At 45.3% G+C, this 19,243-nt stretch overlaps 2 protein-coding genes across 2 annotated transcripts; one reads left to right on the top strand and one right to left on the bottom strand.

The window, feature by feature from the left end:
* Positions 1-6,945: 6,945 nt before the first annotated feature.
* LOC123119621 (probable pectate lyase 5) lies at positions 6,946-11,366 on the top strand. Its single transcript, XM_044539483.1, has 4 exons — positions 6,946-7,391; positions 7,508-8,402; positions 9,024-9,232; positions 10,971-11,366. The coding sequence occupies exons 1-4, from the start codon at positions 7,258-7,260 to the stop codon at positions 11,173-11,175; spliced, it is 1,443 nt and encodes a 480-aa protein (XP_044395418.1). The 5' UTR covers positions 6,946-7,257; the 3' UTR covers positions 11,176-11,366.
* Positions 11,367-11,635: 269 nt separating this feature from the next.
* On the bottom strand, positions 11,636-17,146 carry LOC123119632 (splicing factor 3B subunit 4). The gene is made up of 9 exons (XM_044539495.1): positions 16,672-17,146; positions 16,054-16,102; positions 15,737-15,825; positions 15,577-15,633; positions 14,170-14,232; positions 14,017-14,082; positions 13,554-13,640; positions 13,370-13,463; positions 11,636-12,446 (listed from the first exon to the last, which is right to left on the bottom strand). The coding sequence occupies exons 1-9, from the start codon at positions 16,774-16,776 to the stop codon at positions 11,950-11,952; spliced, it is 1,107 nt and encodes a 368-aa protein (XP_044395430.1). The 5' UTR covers positions 16,777-17,146; the 3' UTR covers positions 11,636-11,949.
* Positions 17,147-19,243: the final 2,097 nt, after the last annotated feature.

Raw genomic sequence — 19,243 nt, 5'->3', positions numbered from 1 at the left:
CCTACGATGATAGTTGATTTGATTCTGCTAAAAAACAGAAACTTTGCGCGCACGAATATAATTTTTTTAAATCACAGGAACGTGATTTTGCGTTGATTCCTTTTGATGCTGATCAATAAACAAATTTTCCAGGACTTCCTATTTTGGTAGAATTTTTAGTGTTACAGGAGTTTCGTTAGTTACAGATTGCTACGGACTGTTCTATTTTTGACAGATCCTGTTTAGCGTATGTTGTTTGCTTATTTTGATGAATCTATGGCTAGTAAAATAGTTTATAATCCATAGAGAAGTTGTAATACAGTAGGTTTAACACCAATATAAATAAAGAATGAGTTCATTACAGTACCTTGAAGTAGTCTTTTGTTTTCTTTCTCTAACGGAGCTCACGAGATTTCTATTGAGTTTTGTGTTGTGAAGTTTTCAAGTTTTGGGTGAATTCTTTTGATGGATTATGGAACAAGGAGTGGCAAGAGCCTAAGCTTGGGGATGCCCCGGAAGGCATCCCCCTTTTTGTCTACTTCCATCGGTAATTTACTTGGAGCTATATTTTTATTCACCACATGATATGTGTTTTGCTTGGAGCGTCTTGTATTATTTGCGTCTTTGCTTGTTAGTTTACCACAATCATCCTTGCTGTACACATCTTTTGAGAGAGCCATACATGAATTGGAATTTGTTAGAATACTCTATGTGCTTCACTTATATCTTTTGAGCTTGATAGTTTTGCTCATAGTGCTTCACTTATATCTTTTGAGCATGATAATTTTTGCTCTAGTGCTTCACTTAGATCTTTTAAGAGCACGGTGGTAGATTTGTTTTAAAGAAACTATTGATCTCTCATGCTTCACTTAGATTATTTTGAGAGTCATTAATAGCATGGTAATTTGCTTAATGTTAATATACTTGGTATTCAAGATATGTGAAACTTTTTTTTGAGTGCGTTGAATACTAAGATAAGTTTGATGCTTCATAATTGTTTTGAGATATGAAGATGGTGATATTAGAGTCATGCTAGTTGAGTAGTTGTGAATTTAAAGAATACTTGTGTTGAAGTTTGTGACTCCCGTAGCATGCACGTATGGTGAACCGTTATGTGATGAACTCGGAGCATGATTTATTTATTGATTGTCTTCCTTATGAGTGGCTGTCGTGGACGAGCAATGGTCTTTTCCTACCAATCTATCCCCCTAGGAGCATGCGCGTAATACTTTGCTTTGATAACTTCTAGATTTTTGCAATAAGTATATGAGTTCTTTATGACTAATGTTGAGTACATGGATTATACGCACTTTTTCCCATCCTTCCACCTTTGCTAGCCTCTCTAATACCGCGCACTTTTTGCCGGTATCATACACCCACCATATACCTTCCTCAAAACAGCCACCATACCTACCTATTATGGCATTTCCATAGTCATTCCGAGATATATTGCCATGCAATTTTCCACCGTTCCGTTTATTATGACACGCTCCGTCATTGTCATATTGCTAGCATGATCATGTAGTTGACATTGTATTTGTGGCAAAGCCACCGTTCATAATTCTTTCATACATGTCACTCTTGATTCATTGCATATCCCGGTACACCGCCAAAGGCATTCATATAGAGTCATACTTTGTTCTAAGTATAGAGTTGTAATTGTTGAGTTGTAAGAAAAATAAAAGTGTGATGATCATCATTATTAGAGCATTGTCCCAAGTGAGGAAAGGATGATGGAGACTATGATTCCCACACAAGTCGGGATGAGACTCCGGACGAAAAAAAAGAGGCCAAAAAAAGAGAGAAAGGCCCAAATAAAAAAATGAGATAAAAAGAGAGAAGGGACAATGCTACTATCCTTTTACCACACTTCTGCTTGAAAGTAGCACCAAGATCTTCATGATAGAGAGTCTCTCATTTTGTCACTTTCATATACTAGTGGGAATTTTTCATTATAGAACTTGGCTTGTATATTCCAATGATGGGCTTCCTCAAAATGCCCTAGGTCTTCGTGAGCAAGCGAGTTGGATGCACACCCACTTAGTTTCTTTTGTAGAGCTTTCATATACTTATAGCTCTAGTGCATCCGTTGCATGGCAATCCCTACTCACTCACATTGATATCTATTGATGGGCATCTCCATAGCCCGTTGATACGCCTAGTTGATGTGAGACTATCTTCCCTCTTTTTGTCTTCACCATTCTATTCCACATATAGTGCTATATCCATGGCTCACGCTCATGTATTGCGTGAAGATTGAAAAAGTTTTGAGAATGTCATAAGTATGAAACAATTGCTTGGCTTGTCATCGGGGTTGTGCATGATTTAAATATTTTGTGTGGGGAAGATGGAGCATAGCCAGACTATATGATTTTGTAGGGATAACTTTCTTTGGCCATGTTATTTTGAGAAGACATGATTGCTTTGATTAGTATGCTTGAAGTATTATTATTTTTATGTCAATATGAACTTTTGTCTTGAATCTTTCGGATCTGAATATTCATATCACAATTAAGAAGATTTACATTGAAATTATGCCAAACTATCACTCCGCATCAAAAATTCTTTTTTATCATTTACCTACTCGAGGACGAGCAGGAATTAAGCTTGGGGATGCCTGCTACGTCTCCAACGTATCTATAATTTTTGATTGCTCCATGCTACTTTATCTACTGTTTTGGACTATATTGGGCTTTATTTTCCACTTTTATATTATTTTTGGGACTAACCTATTAACCGGAGGCCCAGCCCAGAATTGTTGTTTTTTGCCTATTTCAGTGTTTCGAAGAAACGGAATATCAAACGGAGTCCAAACGGAATGAAACCTTTGGGAACGTGATTTTCTCACCGAACGTGATCCAGGAGACTTGGACCCAACTCCAAGACGTAACAGAGGCGGTCACGAGGGTGGGGGGCCACGCCCCCCCCTAGGGCGCGCCCCCTGCCTCGTGCCCCCCCTGTTGCTCCACCGACGTACTCCTTCCTCTTATATATACCTACGTATCCCCAAACGATCAGAACAGGAGCGAAAAACCTAATTCACCGCCGCAACCTTCTGTATCCACGAGATCCCATCTTGGGGCCTGTTCCGGAGCTCCGCCGGAGGGGGCATCCACCATGGAGGGCTTCTACATCAACACCATAGCCCCTCCGATGAAGTGTGAGTAGTTTACTTCAGACCTTCAGGTCCATAGCTAGTAGCTAGATGGCTTCTTCTCTTTTTGGATCTCAATACAATGTTCTCCCCCTCTCTCGTGGAGATCTATTCGATGTAATCTTCTTTTTGCGGTGTGTTTGTTGAGACCGATGAATTGTGGGTTTATGATCCAACTTATCTATGAACAATATTTGAATCTTCTCTGAATTCTTTTATGTATGATTGAGTTATCTTTGCAAGTCTCTTCGAATTATCCTTTTGGTTTGGCCAACTAGATTGGTAGTTCTTGCAATGGGAGAAGTTCTTAGCTTTGGGTTCAATCTTGCGGTGTCCTTTCCCAGTGACAGAAGGGGCAGCAAGGCACGTATTGTATTGTTGCCATCGAGGATAACAAGATGGTTTTTTTATCATATTGCATGAATTTATCCCTCTACATCATGTCATCTTGCTTAAGGCGTTACTCTGTTTTTAACTTAATACTCTAGATGCATGCTGGATAGCGGTCGATGAGTGGAGTAATAGTAGTAGATGCAGAATCGTTTCGATCTACTTGTCTTGAACGTGATGTCTATATACATGATCATACCTAGATATACTCATAATTATGCTCAATTTTGTCAATTGCTCAACAGTAATTTGTTCACCCACCGTAGAATACTTATGCTCTTGAGAGAAGCCACTAGTGAAACCTATGGCCCCCGGGTCTATTCTCATCATATCAATCTCTATCGCTTTATTACTTGCTTTGTTTTTACTTTGCCTTTTACTTTTCACTTTGCATCTATCTATCAAAAAATAGCAAAAATATTATTTATCATCTCTATCAGATCTCACTCTCGTAAGTGACCGTGAAGGGATTGACAACCCCTAATCGCGTTGGTTGCGAGGAGCTATCGTTTTGTGTAGGTACGAGGGACTTGTGCATGGTCTCCTACTGGATTGATACCTTGGTTCTCAAAAACTGAGGGAAATACTTACGCTACTTTGCTGCATCATCCTCTCCTCTTCGGAGAAATCCAACGCATTGCTCAAGAGGTAGCACATACAAGCATTCCTTCAGACATACCGGTAAATTGAAGACTCAAACACCTACCATCAGCTTTAGGAGGACCTCATTGAACACCATTGGCAAAGGCATGGCCAAAGGCATTGAGCACCATTGGCAAAGGCACGGGTCAATTTTACATTCATTTCATTTAATTCATGTGTGATCGGTATCATTGTTGTATTCGGGACAATTGTTGTATTGAATTATTAGTCTAATTCGGTGATTTGAATAATTATTGTAATTTGGATTCATAATTTCACATTTTGTGTTATATTGAGTTCATAATTTTGTGTAATATGTGAGTTATGTGTCAATAACACGTATTTTGCGGGTTGGCGCGGGCTGCGGCCGAACAGACCCTGCATAGCGGAACTGTAAAAGAGAATGCGTATCTTTTACAGTCCTGCTATGCGGGGTCCGTTCAGCCGCAGCCCCCCTAGCCCGCAAAACACGTTTTTGGCGAAATGTAAACATGTTTTAAGGGTTCGCAATATAAAGGGTCTGCTAAAGATGCTTTAATAATGGTTTTTGAAAGCGCCTTGAATCGCCCATCCAAAAAAGATGGGAAGCCTTAATCGATGAACATACCTGGGCTGGGATGATCCCCTAGAAGTGCAGGTCATCGAATCACTATGTCTTAACCATGATGTCTATGAAAGATTTCACCTCCACAAAGAATCAGACCAACAAAAAAAGCTTGACACAGCAACATAATCTCATCTCAAATCTGCAAAGACATAAAAACTCTCTAATCACATGGCACCGCCAAAAGAACAAGAGAAAATTTATTCTCATAAAATTATAATGATCACTAGAGATTGACGAAGAACATAAAAGTCTTGAAGATCCGAGGTCCCCCCACCTCTCAGCACCAAGCTGGCAGCCGGAGGCGAGGGGATCTAAATTTCTCACATGTGACGGTGGCATAGGTGCGACTAAATTTTTCCCTTATCATACACGAATGGGTCACATGGGCCCGTGAGATTTTTCTAGTAATTATTGGATAAAATAATTAGGTTACAACCCAATAATTTCAGAACAAAAATATAATCTTACGAACGTTTATCCATCCAATTTTTGTACGACCGGGGAGATCAAGTGTTCGCTTGTTGTGGCCTACAAAACCAGTTAAAGTAACTGTACCAAAGTCGTACTACAAGCAACTTTCTATGGTACGCCTACCATTGCTCAGAATTAAACGATGGACGAGAAGAGGACATAAAAATTTCAGTTGTGGATCGCAAGATACGAGTAACATTGAAGGAAAGCACCACGTTATGTAATCGCACGGATGTCTTCTTCCGAGGGCGTTATGTAATCGCACGGATGTCTTCTTCCGAGGGTCGATGGATGAATCTACGGAAGCAAAGGATTTGTAGCTTACGCGCCGCCGATTCTTGGCCGGCCCGCATGTAGATGTAGTGGATATATGATGCAAGATTGACTTGAGATGGTCGCTTTTGGCACTTAAAGATAACGTTGATATGTGATGTCTCTGTGGACAACGACCTATCGAGGGCACCCCGTTGTGGCACCGGAGAAGAATGTCTTGCGGCGGCTGTAACCCTGGTCTAGGGACAATTACGGCGGCAAGCAAGCTCTTGATTAACGAAAGTAGTTAACTTCTGCACGCTAGTTAACGGTGCTCTTAATTGCCCAGAGTACATAGGTGCCGATGCTGTCCTACGTCTAGCTTTTTGTTATTATCAGATAATTGTCTGCAACGAGGCACAAATATTTTACCTGTAATTACCATAATTTATCTGTCATTTACATCTTAAAAAATGATTTTTAGTTTTTAATTGAATCTGCACTTTTTGTAAAACTTGATTTTACGAGAAGTTGTCTTTTTTTTTCTCATGTGAAAAAAAAGGAAAGCCGATGCGAATCTCGCCTAACGGCCAGCCTTCCGGCACTTGTTGCGGTGACTCCCATTCGATGACGACCTCCTCTCGGTTGACCGTGGTGAGGAGGGTCACCGAGTCCCGCGAGTGTGTATCTGTATAATTTTAGAATTAGGGCTTTAGTAATTTAGGTTTTTTAGACGCTCTACGTCTTGGTTCCGACGAAGGCGGCGGCGACGTTGAATAAAAGTACTTTGTATCTCCCCCACCCCAACCCCCACCCCCAACGCGGTGTTCTTATCTATATATGGTCGGCAATTGATCTAGATGGTTGTCTGTTCAAATGGAGATGGTGTGATGGCGGCGCCAGTATCACTGTGGTGGACTTGTGTCCTCGGACTCCACCCTTGCGACATCATTAGATCCAACGCAGATGCGAAGTTCGGGAGACAGTGCAGGAGCGGGTAGCAGATAGTGGTTTGCATTAACGACAACTAGAAGACGTGGATCATGTGCTAGGTTCGTGGTTGACGTCAAGCGGGGTATAAGATTTGGAGTTCGATGGCGTGACTAAGATGATGTGCGAGCCAAATTATTTCAACGATGATTTCGTCTTTGGTGAGTAAACTGAAAATGGGATTCCTTCATGAATTTGCATTCACCTGCCCATTAGGCAAACTGGGCAATCACACAATTCATCCCAATGCACCATCTCAAAAATAAAATTTTCTAACCCAAGACGATTGAGCGACTGTTTAACAAATTAATGGCATAAAATATTTGTCCCCGCAAAAAGAATGGCGTGGCATAAAATATGTCGCCATGATCCGATTGTACTTTTTCTTTTGAGAACTATTGTACTTCTTTGTTGCACCGCCTACTTCCCTTCCCTTCCTCTCACATTTTTGCATTTCTATCCTCTCCCAAACATTCCCCTTCTGTATCATTTAACAAGCAAGGAAGAAATCTGCTCCAGGAGATACCAAATCACCTCCTCTCCCCTCCCGTCTCCTCTTCCCCTCTATCTCTCTCTCTCCCCTTCCCCGTTCACACCACTCCCCCGCTCCCCCCATTGGCCATTGCTGCCCCAATCCCAAGCTCCAAATGTCAAGAACTTCAGCCCCATTGCCCCGCCCGCTCTGCTGCCTGCTGCCACTCTCCTGCATTGCTATAAAATCATCTGCATCTCCACTCCGGCCCCTCTAGTCCAGCCAAAGGAACAACCGGAGATGGCAGGAGCCCCAAAATCCACCCTCCTTATCTTGCTCCTCCCCCTCCTGTTGCTCGGGGCCGCGGCCTCCTCCCTCCCCCTGCTCAACTCCTCGCTCCCGGACCCCGCCGCCGTCGTCGCCGACTTCCACAGGTACTACCTTATCCTCGAAATCTCGCAATGTGGCAGCGCAAACTTCAAATTCGCAATCTTTTTTTACGCGCTTCTTTCGCAACGTAACGGCGGCGTGTCGGCGTTGGCATGGGCAGCAAGGTGGCGACGTCGCGGCGGCGGATGCAGGAGACGGGCGGAGGCGGCGGGTGCATGACGGGCAACCCGATCGACGACTGCTGGCGGTGCGCCGGGACGGACTGGTGGAAGGACCGGCAGCGGCTGGCGGACTGCGGCATCGGGTTCGGCCGCAACGCGCTGGGCGGCAAGGGCGGGCCGTTGTACGTTGTGACCGACTCCTCGGACCGCGACCCCGTGAACCCGGCGCCCGGCACGCTCCGGCACGCCGCCATCCAGGAGGGCCCGCTGTGGATCGTGTTCGCCGCGGACATGACCATCCGCCTCAACGAGGAGCTGCTGGTGAACAGCTACAAGACCATCGACGGGCGCGGCGCGAACGTGCACGTCGCCGGCGGCGCGTGCATCACGCTGCAGTACGTGTCCAACGTGATCATCCACAACCTGCACGTGCACGACTGCGTGCCGGCGGGGAACGCGAACGTGCGGTCGTCGCCGACGCACTACGGGTGGCGCACCCGGTCGGACGGCGACGGCATCTCGCTCTTCTCGGCGCGGGACGTGTGGGTGGACCACTGCGCGCTGTCCCGGTGCGCGGACGGGCTGGTGGACGCCATCATGGGGTCGACGGGCATCACCGTGTCCAACAGCTACTTCTCCCACCACGACGAGGTGATGCTGCTGGGGCACAGCGACGGGTACCTCCCGGACTCGGGGATGCAGGTGACCATCGCGTTCAACCACTTCGGCGTGCAGCTGGTGCAGCGGATGCCGCGCTGCCGCAGGGGCTACTTCCACATCGTCAACAACGACTACACGGCGTGGGAGATGTACGCCATCGGCGGCAGCGCCAGCCCCACCATCAACAGCCAGGGCAACCGCTACATCGCCCCCGCAAACCCCAACGCCAAGGAGGTTTGTGCTTTTCTCTTGCCGTGCCGCCTCGGTTTGTTTGCTCATGGTTTTGGGTCTCCGTTTGCTCTGTTCCTTTCTTTGCTTGCCGAGTTCTTGTGCTTTCACCGCCTCGTTTGGATCTTTGCTCTGTTTTGGGCGGTGGATGGGCCGGTACCATGCGGTGGTTGCCAAATAAGTACTGTGACCATTGTCCTGTTATTCCATGTCCCATTTTTCTTTCTTCCCGTACGTGTTCTCCACTGGAAAGTGGTCCGGGTTTTCTGTTAAAAATCATGCTCATTTCTGCGGTTATTTTGCTAGTTAGTACTACATGAGGTTTGTATTAATGAACACTAGTGATGGTCCTGCGAAATGGTACCACTCACTGATCGATGAATGTGCATAGTACTACCCCATCTCTCTCTCTTTGGTGTTGGTAGTAGTAGTAGGAGCATCTCCTTTTATTTTTACAAAAAAGGTGGCGCGTGCATGCATGCATGCTTCTCCGATTTTGGTCCAGCCAGCCGGAGGCAGGGGTGGCATCCGAGGGCCGAGGCTCCCCGGCCCGGTTGAGGCAACCGCTGAGGTCACGGCCAGCAGATAGTAGTTTGAATGAGCGGGTGTGGTTGGTTTGGGTTGCAGGTGACGAAGCGCGTGGACACGGAGGAAGGGCAGTGGAGCGGGTGGAACTGGCGGACGGAGGGGGACATGATGGTGAACGGCGCCTTCTTCGTGCCCTCCGGGGAAGGGATGGAGAACATCTACGACAAGGCCTCCAGCGGCGTCGACCCCAAGTCGTCGGCGCTCGTCGACCAGCTCACCATGGGCGCCGGCGTCCTCGGCGGGCCAAGGTACTACGCTTTCCCTTCCCTTGGCTTGCGGTCTACGTGGGTGGGTCAGGGGGCTGAAATATCTCGTACCATGCGATAAACTGCGATCGATCGCGGCTGGCTGTCGGGTCCCACGTGAACACCTTTGTTCCCCAACTTTTTTGCCTTTTGTTTCTTCTTCTTCTTTTTTACTCATTTGCCTTCCTCCAACGGGCATCGGTTGCCGGGGTGCGTGCCGGACACCCCGCACTGCACCCCGTCCCCGGCCCCGAGTCGCCCATTCCCGCGCCCGGAGTCAAAAATCATTTCCTCCCTGGCAGTGGGAATGTGCATCCGAGGACCGCCGCCGCCCGGCCATAATGTCGTGGACTTAGATGTGCGCTGCGTACCACGTTGGCCGAACCATGTCGGCGTTATGCCGTCGAAAGATTCATTCACGATTTCGCAGAGACACGGGCGTCGATTTATTTTTAAATTAATAATTAAACCGGGCCATGCTTTGCTCCGCCTGTAGTACAGAGCATGGTGGTTAATTAAACTGTGACTTCTCACTAGAAGATGCAGAGCACTATGAAGATAGTACAGGGTACAAGTGCAGAGATACTAGTGATGTACTGACAAATTCAGACTGCCCATGGCACTCGCATGGGTGAAAGCGAGAAAAATTCGGCCGTGCATGAGAGCGCCATCATCCAGCCCGTGGCTCTGTCATCCGCGGCCTGGACGCTCCATCGTCAAACCAAGAGACAAAAAGGAACGTGGTTTCTCAAAAAACAAAGGACAAAAAATAACGTGTGTGCTAGTAGCTACTGCTACCTGGTAGTGCTAGTACTAGTAGAGAAGAATAGCCCGCCGGGCCGCTGATCACTGATTTTGTCCCGGAATCTTACGTCCCATCACTTCAATCTTGCTCAAAATGATACTACTCCTTTCTTTTTTTTTTGTCTCATATAAAATTTGTCAGATTCAAACTTCATAAAATTTGTCTCATATAAAATTTGTCAGATTCAAACTTCATAAAATTTGACCAACTATATAAGAAAAAATAGTATCAACATTCACATTATGAAATCAATATCATTAGATGCATCACGAAATTACTTTCTATACTATATACTCCCTCTGTTCACTTTTATAAGGCCTTGTAGACATTTCAGACAACATGCAAATTGTCTGAAACGACTTACAAAAATGAACAAATGGAGTAACTTTTCTATTGTAAATTTCAATATTTTTTAAGATAACTTTGATCAAACATCACGTGGTTTGACTTCAAATAAGTTTTATACACGGAGTAAAAAGAAACAGGGGGAGTATCTAGACACAAACGTTTTGGCTTTTCTTTTTTGGAACAATCCAATTGTTCTACTACTACCTTGTACCGGGAGTTAATTGAGCGTTTGGATCTAGGTAGTGTCCCGTGACCTTTTTGTCGTCCCGTACCGTGTTCCCCGGAACCGAATTCTTATTCCAGTGCGCGTTCATGACAGCGCTGCTAGATCTGAGCTTGACCAATACCCAAAAGCAACTGTGTAAGCAGTCGTTGCCGGTTTTCGTGGTGGTATCTTACTCATAAGGGCGCGCTTGGATTGGATGTAAAATAATACGGGGCTGTTTTGTTTACACGTGTAACTTACCGACTGATGAGCAATTTACACGCGGAAATGAAACGACAGACCGAGGCCTGTATATTTTACGGATGTATTTAGAACGGAAACGCTGATCCAAACAGGGCCTAATGTGTGTTTTCTTCTGCCAGGGACAATGGCGAAGCGTCCGCGTACGTCGGGTTCAACTATGCCGGATCGGCAACCGGCGGTGGGAGTGCAGGAGGTGGAGGCAACGGGTATGGTTCCCTTGGGATGGTCTATGCCAATAGCGGCCATCGGAGCTGCCCATCTCAGTTGATACTATCGTTGACTACTTTGGTTCTTGCCCTAATATGGTCTGTAAGACTCGATTGAGACATAACACATGGTTTGGTTATTATGATTCAGTCGGGGAAAGGTAGAAAAAGAGGGGAAAGTTGACACTAGGGACATATGTAGGCAGCAGTAATATAGATACCCACCATCACCATGTCCATGTACCAGCACATGGGGATGTGTTGGAATATTGCAAGGTAGCCTCAGTGTAGCTGTTGTGACAAAGTTCATTCATTCGTGTGGTTATTAACTCTAACCGCCCTGTAATCTCAGCCAAAGAAGAAAATACAGGCTGGCTTACAAGGGAAAGCTCACTGGACTGCATCCAAAGAGACTGTCATTAAACAAAATAAAATTTCAGAACGGTGGGTGCTAGCAAACACTATAGCCTGACGCCCAACGGTTTATTCATAAACGCACAGCCAAACATGTTTTTCAACCTAACAATACCTTGATAGAAAAAGCATTGTGTTACTTGTTTCATGAAAATAGCCGAAAGTTGAGCGACAACTGTCAATGACCAGGGGCCTGTTTAAAAACATGATCATGTCAGTAGTAACAATGTAATGATGACATAGCAGACCACGGTCCATAATTGTCCTAAGCAGAGCACACAGCAGCAGCACCCACACAAGGCGGGTACAGTACATGCAATCACAAAAGTCACGCATTTTGTATCACCGTCCGCTAATTCTCTCAATTCTGATATTCTCCTAGTGCTGCAAGCTACATGACAATATATGAAAGAATTTTAACACCCTTGGTACAACTGCTGCGCGCCAAATTAACCCAAAATGGAACCCATTTGTATTTTTAACCAGAAGGTGGCGGTGGAGGAGGTGGCATGGACATTGGAGGTGGCGGCATTCCACCACCTTGTTGTGGGGGTGGGGGTGGCCTCCACATAGGTGGTGCTTGCATATTGGGAGGTGGCGGAGGCGGCCTGGCCATGTGATGAGGTGGCGGCATCATGTTTTGCGGTGGGGGCATCATGTTTTGCGGCGGTGGGGGCATCCCTGGAAGCCTGTATTGAAGCTGCTGTTGCATAGGAGGTGGTACTTGTTGCATATTCTGTGGAGGACCAGGCCAGGCAGGCTGTCCATGCATCTGCATGGGAGGGTATTGACCAACAGGTGGCGGCGGCAGTCTGACATGTTGCATCTGTCCTGGGACATTCCCATTGGCAAAAGGCCGTGGCACAGGTGCACCAACACCACCATTTTGAAGCCCTTGGGTTGGCGGAGCAGTTGCAAACATTGTGTGAGGCCTATGCTTCTGAGATCCTGGGTTATTCGCTGCAAGCAACCTCTCTGCCAACATATAACAACAGAGTCATCACAAGTTAAGAAAAAGTAGTAATAATAAGATCTTCAGATCAAGACAGCCGTCTACAGCATATATAGGCAGCAATGGTGGCAAGAGCAGTGACAACATGTGATATGGTAGTAAAAATGCCTCCAGGAAAATTTCAACAAATCAGATCAAGATCCATCATGTTTACTAAATGATGAAATACTTGAAAGGAAATCACTTTCAATAAAGTTGAAACCCTAAGGCCCGTTCGGTACATGTGAGTGCAAAACAAAGGAACACAAAAAGGCATAGGAATCAGGTGGAGTGCAACCTTGAAACCTACAGGCTTCCAAAACATAGGAACGGGCTTTTCCTTTGGTCTTGGGTGGATGTTATGTTTACCCTATTAAACATAGGAAACCTTCCCTTCCCTAAGGAAACCGTACAGACATCACAGGAAAAATTTCCGTAGGAAACCTGTGCACTAAAAAGAACCTAAAATGTCAAAGCACAAATGTCGGGATGTGGGGAACTCGGCGTCAACCAGTTAGCCAGTGGCACACAGCCGACAGCATGCCCGGCCTGCCACCCATGTTCAAGCCTTCGGCTCCAGAGGGTGTGTCCGTGTGTGTCTGGGTTGTTTCCCCAAATAAGTCCCTGTTGGTCTAGTTGGTTTTTTTAAATGCGGGGATTTGGAGAAGTATAGCAATCTAAGTCCATGTCCAGAATGGAACAACCTAATCAAGATTAGACAACAGGTTTTTTTTAAATGCGGGGATTTGGAGAAGTATAGCAATCTAGAGTCGATGTCCAGAATGTTACAACCTAATAAAGACTAGACAACCAACTTCATTATTCTTTCAACATAAGCAAGAGCTGATCCATGTTATTGTACAAGAAACCAAACAACTAGCTCAACAGATATTTCGAAATACAATACCTGCTGGTGTGCCATGGCGCTCTCCTTTCGTGTCTTTCTTGTAAGCATATGAGACAGTGATTGGCCGATTACATAAATGCTGGTTGTTCATGGCCTGGGAAATTACAGCAAAGGTAACAGTTGAAACATATGACAGAATCACAATAAGCCAAAATATAGAGCAGTATTGCGCGAATGACATTACCTCTATAGCTTGATCAGATGATTCAAAGGAGTCATAGCTCACAAAGCCAAAACCTCGAGAATTTCCAGTTTCAGGGTCCCGCATTATCTTGAAAAAGGAAGTTCAGAATATGACAGTCATGACACCAACATGCATTTGCGTCAAATATGCAAAGGGAAAAGAAGATAGAATATTTAACTCATTTGATCCCTATCATGGCATAATTAGAGGAACAGTGCAGGGAGCATGTAGGGTAATTTTAAATCAAGAAGATGCTACCAGATAAGTATTACACTGAAGCAAGGAAGACTACCAGACAAGCAAATGCAATAATATTAGGTTAATTTAAGCATAACGATTGCTCTTCTTTGATTCTGGAGATCGTAATAAGAGGCTAATGCTGATGAAATCAGTTCCCATTGTGACGTGAGATAATTAGCTAGCAAGTACATAGCCAAATGCAGAAAGTTTATATAATTGTCACCTTAGGGTTGGTCACAATCACACCAAATGCACTGAAGGTATCATAGAGAAGCTTCTCATCGACTTCCTGTTGACAAAGCAAACACAAAACTATTAGCTACATATATTAATATGAATATAAAGTAATAAGAGAAAATGGGCTTTAGGTTTCTACCGGATCAAGATTGCCAATAAAAAGATTCGCACCCACATCCAAGCTCTTCTTGTCTTGGGAAGCCTGGAAAAAGATGGCATAGTCATATTAGGTCACTGTGATTAAAATCCTAACTGTATGATGTATCATTAAACAAATTCATGTGGACTACATACAATAAAGAAACTTCAAGTTACCAGGAAGCAATAGGTTTGTAAAAATAGAAAATGAGAATTCAAAGTACTGAACTCTGTCAATCAGACAGTTTACCACAAGATGATCATCCACGTTAATTAAGTTGTTCAAACAGTAGCAGTAACATCAGAGGGAAAGAGTAATATCAACATTTGAAGACATTTATTTTACTCAACGGATCCAATCCCCCCAATCAGGAATTTGGTATCAGTTTGTCGATGTTTTGAAGTAGGGTTTTTATCATTTATGCCACTAGTTGTGTCCCACTACTCAGTTTTTCCATTAGAAGTTTCAACTACTCAAAAATGCCATCGTTCCGTGAGATGCTTGCTCAAAAATACCATTAGATACCATTTCTGTCAGGTCAAACCCGTTGACCATGTTATATGACCAAAATACCCCTAGACACACATGTCACCTCTCTCTATCTCACAATGATAAATGTGGACCCCACTTGTCAAGAGTAAGTCAGCGAATAATTTTTAGAGGAAAATAAGAACGTCGTTGGGGATCGAGTGGGACCCACACTTTATCGTATTGAGATAGAGGGAGAGCTGACATGTTGGTCCATGGGTATTTTGGTCATATAACATGGTAAACGGGCTTTTAGCTGACAGTAATGGTGTCTAGTGATATTTTTGAGCATGCGCCTAATGGTGCGATTGCCTTTTTGACCAGTTGAAACTCCTAGTGGCAAAACTGAATAGTTGGGCACGACTAGTGGCATAAATGATAAAAACCCTTTGAAGTATCATCTAAATTTCTAAGCATGCGAGATTAAACTACCAACTATCATAAAGTTCAAAAGTAAGGGATCTCAGTGTTAGTCCAGTTACTATATACTCCCTCCGTTCCTTTATATAAGGTGTATTTGTTTTTTGATAAAATTCCAAAATGTAAGGTGCATTTCTTCTAATTCATCCTAATTCCGCTTTTAACCCTCCAGAAAAAGGAAAGTATATTTCTCCTAATTGCATATATATCTCCTTGTAGAGAAAAAAGGAAAGTATCTCTCTCTCGATTGCGTGTATCTCTTCCTTTACTAGTCTAAATGATTTACTTGTCGATAATCAACTAATTAGCCAAGAGCGATTTCGTCCTACATTGTCTATAATTATGTGCCTTGGTCACCGTGCCGAAACTAATACACCTTATATAAAGGAATGGAGGGAGTATTACATAACTGCTGCAGAAGTGCTGAGGAAGGCTGGGAGGGTCAAGAGAAGTGATTACCTTGTTTACTCTTATTGGCTTTCCGTACAATTTGAGCATGTTCAAAATCTTAATAGCCTACAAAAAGCAAAGCAAAAATTCAAAAATAAAACAGTTTACATCTAGATGAGATAAATGAAGGTAAAATAAATTGCTATCACGCCAGTACAAATAGACTTACATAATCTGCATCTTCCTCACTCCTAAATTCTACAAACCCATAGCCCTGGTGTAGATTTGTAACTCTGTCTTTTGGGACATAGACATTAACTACAAACAAAAGAAGGGATCATTATTTATTAACCATCAAACTCACTAATTTATTCACATGATATTTGAGATGAAATTTCTATTTCACGGTATAAGTGAAAATGGTCCGCAGTTCAGCACCAAACATATAAATCGATTAGAGCAAGATGCTGGAAGATAGTTCACAACAAGAATCAACCTGTACATTATAGGGCAGGAAAAGTGTCCCATTGTGGACATGCTACTTACCAACAGGGCCTGCTTGGACAAACAACTCCCACAGTAATTCCTCAGAAACCTGTAAAATGATACAGGAAGAACTATCAGCATGGATGTCTGGAAATAATGATACCAAAGGGAGGAATATGCGGTTCTACAATATACAAGAAGGCACAGGTTCCTTAAGTGGATTTATAATTTCTCAATGGAAGCAACAGGATTGAGTTGTTGCAACTTACAATCATCCATAAGCACATACTCCCTAAAAAAAAGAAAACACATACAGAACTCCATGGTTATAATTTCCTACTGAAGAAAGGAAAAATAATCCCAGTTACAAACTATCAAATAGCAATGTGATTGATGCACATCTAAACAGTCGACTCCTGTCCATCTAAACATTACACCAACGAATGATTAGCGGCCAATGCACGTGACAGCGTTGCTGCACTTGAAACAGTGGAAGGCCATGTATTTAGCAGCAGGGACTAGCCATTTTGACCGCGCAAGACAAATCCATATTCATCAAGCAAAAACTGGACGGCGTCGCCGACAGGATACACGGATCCCGCTCTCAGAGCAAGGTGGGGATCTATACTTTTACAGGGATGGATAGGAGGGGGGGAGTAGGGGCGGGGGAACACCAACCTGCGGGTCGAGGTTGCCAACGTAGGTGGTGGCGTCCTGGTTGCGCTCCGCCGAGTGCTGCCCGAGGAGGTTCGCGCCCACGCCGGGCGCGATACGCGTCGTCATGCCTGGTTCACGGCGGCGCGACGGCGAGAGTGCTAAGAAAGCGGAACCGCGGGGGTGGGGTCTGCCCTAGGACGAGGACGGGCTGGGGAGTCGGTGCAGTATCTTGTACGGGGCGGCGGCGTGGTGCCGTCCGTGCAGGGACCAGCGCTGGCGAGGGTGGCGGGGTCGCGACCAACGCGCCGGTGAAGAAACGGGCGGAGGGCAGCCCTAGGAAGCCAGTCAGTGGGGCAGGGGAGGCGCCGGTGCAGTGGCGGCGGCTAGGGTTAGCTGTTCGCCATCTGCGGCGAGAGATAGAGGTAATCTTTTTTTTTCTTCTCTCTTTTTGAATTGGCGAGAGATAGAGCTGCGTACGGGCGAATTGCTGCTCGATAGAATTGGCTTTTGTCGACTTGTCGTGGCTAAGAGCATCTCCAACACACAACGACTTCATAGCGTGCGCGGGACCGAAACTGACGCTCTAGCAGCCATGATAAAATCGTGTGCGCAGTAAAGTTGGTTCAGCGCGATGAGGGAAACGGCATCGTGAGTGTTGTGTATTTGGTGCGCCAGCTCCCGCGCGTTGTCCAGCGAATATTTGCGCGCGAGTGACCAACTGCCACCCTGACCTCTTCGGTCGTCCTGCCTTCGCCCCGCACCGCCGCCAGCGAAATTACACCGATAGAAGGTCGTGCCGACATCCCGCCAACCCCTCCCTACACCCGCGACCCCTTCGTCGCCGCCGCTGCCGCAAAACCCTAGCGTGGGGTTGACCTTTGGCTTTGTCGCCGGCGCCCCTCCTCCTCCAAGCACCGGTCTCGCGCACGGTCTTTTCATGGCGCCCCGGACGACCTCGCAAGGTGGTGAAATGGCGCCGCCGCCCGCCATGAAGCCACGGGGCTCCGTCTCCAAGCGACCAAATATAGCGACGGTGACGACGACGACGTCCGAAAAGAAGAAGAAAGTGGACGGCGCTTCTAGGCGCCCGAAGAAGAAACATGCAGCGCGTCCGGCTGCACCTCCGCCTGACTGCCGCCCAAAGCGCTGGATAGCTCGCAATTTGTAGCGTCGGCGGCCGATGCGCACAAGGTGTTTGATGAAATGCCCACAAGGTATGAGTTTTTCCCCTTTTCTTTGTTGTTCTTTAGATAAATGTATACATATGGATAGCTTGATTGGTTTTCTTTATCGTACTTTGTAGTTTCAATGATGACACATACATGTCAACAATGAGTGTTCACTCCAATAATTGTCATTGTTCTCAAACCAATGAAGTGCATGCAGATGATCATAGTATGAAGTGGATGAGGATGGTGAGTGTATCGTCGATGCACCGAAAGGAAGGGTGTGCAACTACACCATTGAGGAAGACGTCTCGCTATGCAATACATGGTTGACCGTGTCTATGGATGCCACAGTTGGAGGGGACCAATCTAGAGATACATATTGGTTTCGTATGAATGAGTTCTTTGATGCACACAACAAGAGTGGAATTGAGCGCACAGGTAGATCTCTTCTCCCGGTGGTCGATGATCAACAGAGATTGTCAAAAGTGGGTGACGGCAATGAAGTTGATTGACACGATAAACCCAGTGGCACTAATGATAGAGATGGGGTAAATGCCATTTATTTATGTTCCATGTTCATGCTTCACCTTTTGTGTTTCAAGTAGTAACGTGTTATTTTGTTTGTAGCTCAATATTGCAGAAACTTGTTTCATGGAGAAGAGAAGAAGACCAATAAAAGTAAGGTCGAGAAAGGGAGAGCATTTGTGTTGCCCCACTGCTACGAAGTGTTGAAGGATGAAGAGAAATGGAAGCCCCGTGAAGTCCAAGAGGAGAGCAAGAAACACAAGGGAACTATTGATTTGGATGATGATGATGAGGAGGAGGAGGCATCAAGTGATGGCGGCAAGAGGAGCCCTGCACCAAACTCGGTTGCCTACTCTAAGCCTAAAAGACCAAATGGAGATAAACTAGCAAAAGAAGAAGAAGAAGAAGAAGAAGAAGAAGAAGATGGGGAGGAGGAGAAGGAGGAGAGGAGATGATAGAGGCAAAGGTGTCCCGTCTTTCGATGAGATGGTGATTATCGTTTCGGAGGAGTAGACTTTGACTATCCGACTACGTACGTGCAAGGACGTCGCGCCTTAGCAATCGCTAAACCAACTCCGAGAGGTTATTGACCACGCCGGAGCACGATCAACCTGACCACGAGGATCAACTCCGAGAGGTTATTTCCTGCGAGCACACGAAGAACAAGCAAGAAACTGAGATTGCAATCTGGATATTGCGAATATAAGATGAAAGCTTTATTGATCAAGATGGGGTTCTCTGACGTCTTGGTCTGGTCGTTGAACACAAACGAAGTACGCGAAGTTGCAGCTATGGCGAACTTTTAATCTAAACAAAACCCAAAGTCTAAACGACGCCCTAAGGGTTGTATATATGGAGGAAGAGGGGGGATTTCGTGGCCCTTGGGTAAGGGGTCCGAA

This window comes from Triticum aestivum, chromosome 1B, assembly GCF_018294505.1.
Source record: "Triticum aestivum cultivar Chinese Spring chromosome 1B, IWGSC CS RefSeq v2.1, whole genome shotgun sequence".
Classification (NCBI taxonomy): domain Eukaryota; kingdom Viridiplantae; phylum Streptophyta; class Magnoliopsida; order Poales; family Poaceae; genus Triticum; species Triticum aestivum.
Note: the sequence above shows the minus strand (reverse complement) of the source record. Positions and strands in the feature narration are given on the sequence as shown.

Bases quoted from the DNA above. Each gene is read 5' to 3' on its own strand.
- LOC123119621 (XM_044539483.1), top strand. From the start codon at position 7,258: ATGGCAGGAGCCCCAAAATCCACCCTCCTTATCTTGCTCCTCCCCCTC. The intron at 7,392-7,507 runs GTACTACCTTAT...TGGCATGGGCAG, and splicing joins GTCGTCGCCGACTTCCACAG to CAAGGTGGCGACGTCGCGGC. The intron at 9,233-10,970 runs GTACTACGCTTT...TTCTTCTGCCAG, and splicing joins GGCGTCCTCGGCGGGCCAAG to GGACAATGGCGAAGCGTCCG.
- LOC123119632 (XM_044539495.1), bottom strand. From the start codon at position 16,776: ATGACGACGCGTATCGCGCCCGGCGTGGGCGCGAACCTCCTCGGGCAG. The intron at 16,103-16,671 runs GTTGGTGTTCCC...ATCATTTTACAG, and splicing joins TTGGCAACCTCGACCCGCAG to GTTTCTGAGGAATTACTGTG. The intron at 14,083-14,169 runs GTAGAAACCTAA...CTTTGTCAACAG, and splicing joins TTATTGGCAATCTTGATCCG to GAAGTCGATGAGAAGCTTCT.